General features: G+C 42.3%; 1 protein-coding gene across 1 annotated transcript in view; it reads left to right on the forward strand.

Moving 5' to 3' along the window:
• The first annotated feature begins 4,383 nt into the window (after positions 1 to 4,383).
• Positions 4,384 to 5,780, forward strand: part of LOC109483181 — a 7,030-nt gene continuing 5,633 nt past the window's right edge. Inside the window, exons 1-2 of the mRNA XM_019786165.1 lie at positions 4,384 to 4,454; positions 5,479 to 5,582. Of these exons, the coding sequence (XP_019641724.1) occupies positions 5,479 to 5,582 (104 nt within the window). The 5' untranslated portion in view covers positions 4,384 to 4,454. The remainder of the gene's footprint in view (positions 4,455 to 5,478; positions 5,583 to 5,780) is intronic.

A 5,780-nucleotide genomic window follows, 5' to 3' on the forward strand; every position in this document is an offset into this window, starting at 1 on the left:
TTCCCTCAGACTCGCTGTGCTATCGTGGAAGGTGTACGCTGTAGGACGAGCGTACTCCTCTGCCCCGATATGTATCGATGGATGGTGGTCCCCTTTCTACGATAGTTATCGTGGAAGGTGATCGAATGGGGTGCTTAAACAGACAAACCAACCAACCAACAGACAAACGCTACTGAAAACATAACCTTCTTGGCGAAGGTAACAAATCACCCAAATCAGCCGACGACTTCCTATATAAAGTCAGATTGAGACGCCAAAAGGAACAAAGTCGTCTGAAATTTACGTTGATATAGCGGCCCGGTCGTCGGGCGAACATCGGCACTACGAAAAGAGCCGGTTCATAACTGCCAAATGCAGCATGTTTTCCTGTTCTTTTACCGTTTTTTTTCCAACAACGTTTCATTTCTCATACAACGTATTTTTACCCATTAAAACCATGTTTCTGCCTGTATCGCAGCGCCAACAAGCCAAATGTGTCGCGAAAAAACACCAAATGGAATGATACTCTGAACATCAAATTCATGAATATTACACAACTCCCAGTGGGAAGAGTAGGGGTGGGGAAAGAGTGGGGAAGAGTAGGGGTGTTGAAAGATTAGGGGGAAGAGTAAGGGTGGGGAAATAGTGGGGGGTGGGGCAATCTACGCCTCGAAATGACTCGAACCCATGTTCTTCTGGCTGGTTTTCAACACAGCGCATCCTCTTCCTTCTCCACAGAGTTTCATCTTCATCATCACTGTGTAACAAAAGACACTGGGCTTTCCATAAGGGAGGCAGAGACATTAGCCCTGGACAGAGCGGGCTGGAGAACCCTGACGGAGAGGAGCAAGGGGCCAGTTCCTGGCCTGAGCACCTAGGCAGGTAGACAGGTTCGTACAGTGGGAGTGCTCTGGTCAATGCTTACACTCCTGTTGTAAATCTTTGGTGTTTTGTAAGTTGAACAATGCCAACATCTGAACAGATTAATGGAAACCCACTACTTTCCTTACAGGTATATTGTAAGTGATTGGAAGGCGCAGGCTAACATGATGGGCCTTGTTGGTCCCACTGGTAGGAGCAGTTTTCTAAAAATACTATTGCATAATCATGGGTTGTTACAGCATTATATGAATGAATGAACTTTATTGCACGACGATTGTAACGGGTACAATGTATGGCAACTAATGCTAGCATCTATTTACTAATATGTATGACGATCTGCACATCACATCAGCATCTATTTAACAGTACTAGTATGTATGACAATTTGTGTATCAGAATTTGACTAAATTACTAATATCTATCTAACAGGTCTAGTGAGCTAATCTACATAGGTTCTCTAATTACGCACAGATTCTCTATTTACGCTAATATCAAACAGAAAATAATATCATGTGTCAGGAATTAACAGCATTGTCTCGTTTTTGTAGTGATTTATATATAAATTGGCCTACATAGGTAGATATATGTACAGGGCATGATAATAATACATTGAATATCTCTGTTTTGGTATGAGGTAACGCTATATCGGTTTTATGTGCAATAGATTGTAACATTTTTTGTCGGTCTTCATTATAAGTTGGACAGTATATCATAATATGTAGTTCGTTTTCAATATCATTATGGCACGTTGGACACAGTCTCTCATTGGCTGGTGTGCTATGGTGACGGCCCTTTTCAATTTGTAATGAGTGGGCACTTATCCGAAGTTTCGTTATGCTGTTTCTGAAAGATTTGTTCGGATACAAGATAGTTTTCCAGACAGAATTGTGTTTTGACTTTGCAATAGGTGTTAAGTTTGGTAAGACTTTTAATTTCTTGTCTCCAGCCAGAGAGAAACGTGTCTTTTAGGCGATCCTTGAAAATATTACCGAACTTGTCGGCATTAACGGCAGGATTTAACCAGATGTTCTGAAAGCCGTGTCTGCAGAGAATGTCCTGTACATGTACAGCCCAGTCGTGTTGTAATTCAACGGAGGTGTCGTAAGCTTTTTTAACAATCCTGTCGTTTGGTAGATTATGTAGTCTGAGCCAGTATTTTATCAACTGTGTTTGTGTATCAATGTATAGTGGGAAAACGCCAAGTTCTCCCCTGACAGCAGCGGTAACAGAGCTTTTCGGTACGCCGAGTATTATTTTGCAGTAATTCAAGAGTACATACTCCAAGTCAGGAGTTTCTTAGGATATCAATGGTTGTTCAATTGTTATGTTTTGGTCTTTTAGGACGCGTGATTGATACGTGATATTTAGCTTGTCACTGTACTTCTTAAATCGGACAAGGACGGGGCGGGTAGAGAAAGTGTCGGTTCTATTCCCGATACGGTAAGCTCGAAGTATGTGAGTTTCTGATCCTAATATCGTATTAAAGGTCTGAGTTATTGATTCTCTAATATTCTCATTTTGATATTCTGTTATCCCGTGAAGAATAAGGTCTCTGCCGTGTATGTTTGACCCTAAAACTTCACCGCAGTAAAGTAAAATTGGTTTTATGCAGCTGTTAAACATTTCTACGTAGAGCAAGTGAAATTGATGGATTGAAGTTTGACGCTAACATTGATTTTAATTTAAATGAGGCTCGAAGAGCTTTTAATCTTAGTTGTTTAGTGGCGCGGTTGAATGAACCTGAAGGTGTAAAATCGACTCCTAAATAAGTGTAGCAGGTAGTAATGTCAATTTTGCGGTCTTGTATTTTGTAAGGAGAGCTTTGGCTAAGACTAGTCCGTCGATTTTTTTAGAATACCATTTCTTTAGTTTTCTTTTCATTTATTGATAATTTCCAAATTGAACAAAATTGGTCTAAGGTTCTTAGGCATTCTTTTAGGCCAGACTCAGATTTCGATAGAAGAACAAGATCCTCCGCCCAAAATAAGCTGCTGATAGGTGTGTCTTTAAGGATGGGAGGATCACGTGATCGTGGATGTAAGATGGTTGGAAGATCATTTTAAATGATCTTCCAACCATCTTACATCCACGATCATGTGATCCTCAAAAAAAATGGGCTATCGCCCTATTTCCAATCAACATGCGGGGTGAGACAAGGCATGTTGATCGGAAATAGGGCGATAGCCCATTTGGCGTTTTAACGCAATATTCTACGTTGGAATACATTGTTTTTATTAATTTGATAAAGTTCCCCCCTATGCCTGCTGACAAAATTTTGTAAAATAATCCTGTTCGCCATACACAGTCAAAGGCTTTTCGGAAATCTATGAAGCAGGCATATAGTTTCCTCCCTGGTGTGGCTATCTGTTGGTCAATTAATATTTTAAGGACGAAAACGTTATCGCATGTTCTGAAGTTTTTTCTGAACCCGGATTGGAAAGGAGACAATAAGTTTTCTGTTTCGACGTAATGTTGTAGTCGTTTGTTCAAGATGAATGTAAATAGTTTGCCCACACAACTGGAAATGGCAATACCTCTGTAGTTTGTTGGCTTCGATGTGTCGCCACTTTTTGGAATTGGAACCAGCATACTCTGACTCCACTGGCGGGGGAATGTTCCGGATTGTAGCAGGTCGGCTCTGGTTAAAACTGTCTCTGTTGCGATTGGCTCGTTGGGTATCCTCAACAGATCGAATGGTACGTTTGACATCGGCAACCAGGAGACTTGTTCCTGTGATGTTGTCCAGGTGGATTCCGTCTCGTTTGTAGAGATGTCGTGTCGTCGATAGCTTTTTGTGGCGAACGTACATGGTTTTTCTGTCGTCTTTACTCTGCTGTAGTACCGACTGATTGTAGTCCTTTATGTTCTTGTTCAAGTCTGAGTCCAAGTTATCTCCTCTAGGGAGTACTTGAGACAGAATGATCTGGGCGTTCGGAAAACAAGTCTTCGCCTGTGCGACAAGCTCCTTTGTCTTTTCGAGACAGTCTGTCACAGAAGAAGGGTCGTGCTTGCTGTTACTAAGGTCGTTTGACCCGACATAGAATATGGCGTAAGCAGTTTTAGGGTCTTTCAGTTGTGCGATCTTTTTCGTTGCATGGTCTATTGTTGAAGCATTGTCCTTACAGGTAGAGCGGTTGGGAAACATTCTCGTTACATCCACAGCTTTCCAGATAGAGTCCGTATACACTCTGACTTCACGTGGTTCTCTTGTAGTAGCTGGTTCTTCTGTATGTCGTAGAACCGGTTGCGTAACTTCGGCGGTTGGAGTTGACTCTTGCGTTTCTGCTTCTGTCAGTGTTGTAGTGTGATTTGCATGAGGGTTGTCTGCACTTGGTGGTCCAACATTAGTGACGTTGTCAGAGTCTACAGTCGCTCTTATATTTGATAGTGATTGAGAAACTTGTAGTGATGTAACCTCAGTCTGCAATGATGCAATCTGTTGCTGTTGAGTCTCTACTAGAGTCTGTAGGGAGTCGCACCTAGCTGTGAGGGTGGCAATCTCGTCATTGTGTAGACTGGCTGCGGTTTTAATTTCGTTGTTGTGTTTCTTCCGTTCTGCATCTAACTGGTTTCTCAAAGAGCGTGAGAATGAGGTGAGTTCTTTCATTTCCTTTTCAAACTCGCGTTTCTGTCTGTCTTGTTCGTTCTTTACAGCCCCCATGTTGGTTTGCAAGTTGTTCACGAGGTCGACCAAGTTAGTGTATTGTTCTTGAATGTCTCTCGTCACGTGATCAGTCATGTCTGTGTTTTGACAATCCTTGTTGTTATTACGAAGGAGACGGGTAAGTTTTGCTTCCTACACAGATCCTACATTGTACAACGTCTTGTGCTTTGGATACCGTTGGCAACGCACCTCACAATAGTATACTTTGAGAAAATCGTTAACTCACATTGTTTTAAACACAGATATAACCAGCCATATGTCTTAGCGGCTGTTGTGCCTTACGTTATGACACTAAATGCTTGCCTCTGCTATGCAGTATATGCAGTATACAAGTGTAAGTGATCTGCCACTCCCATTGTTATTGACACCTGTGTACCAACAAAGCTCGTGTGTGTTTGTGGTAACCGATGACCTTCTGACCTTGAGGTGTCATGTTCGCTCAGTCTACTGTGCGTTTATGAATGAGTAGACAGTGCAAACAGCAGTGCGTGTACAGTGTTGGCTGTATGTATGTAATGTAGCCTCCTTTTCAGGCCCCGCGGCGGTGGGGAAGAGTTTTTAACGCGTTATTTTAATATAGCCGGCCTTCCTACATAGCCCGTGGGCGGAATGTAACCTTCTCTCGGCGGCTATGTAGGAAGGCCGGCTATATTAAAATAACGCGTTAAAAGCTCTTCCCCACCGCCGCGGGGACTGCACAGGAGGCAAATACAGTGTTGGTTGTATGCCATTTAACGGTTGGGTGATGCTGTTCAGTTATGAATGGGAAACAGTGTTGTATCACAGAAGTGCCAGTTGTTTGGCAGCACGTCATGCTTATCAATGGTCATGAGGTTCATTCATGTGTTAATGTTTGAACCTGCTGTATATATATATATATATATATTGTAGTCGATTGTTATCACCTATAAACATTCTCAGATATCACGGTTGCTTCAATTGTTACTTTTCAGATGATTCCAAGGGACAAAAAGACAAACAAGTGGCTGCCAACGGGACCTACCAAGGTCACTTCGGCTATTCCTCAAGGTCATCCCCCTACTTTAGATAATGCGAGGTGAGTGACGTCAATCTAGTTTTCATTTATTTTATTCACTAATGTTTCACCTGTGTCTTAATGTCCAGGACTTTCAGTAAAGTGATTTGTAACTCCTCTCCCATGATGCAGCACAAAGAACATGCAGAAAAACTGAAATCAACACCTTAACCCTACCTAGACCGGGCTTTTTTTGACATGGGGGGACCGGGGGGGGGG

This window comes from Branchiostoma belcheri, unplaced genomic scaffold (assembly GCF_001625305.1).
Source record: "Branchiostoma belcheri isolate BF01 breed outbred unplaced genomic scaffold, Haploidv18h27 scaffold629, whole genome shotgun sequence".
Lineage (NCBI taxonomy): Eukaryota > Metazoa > Chordata > Leptocardii > Amphioxiformes > Branchiostomatidae > Branchiostoma > Branchiostoma belcheri.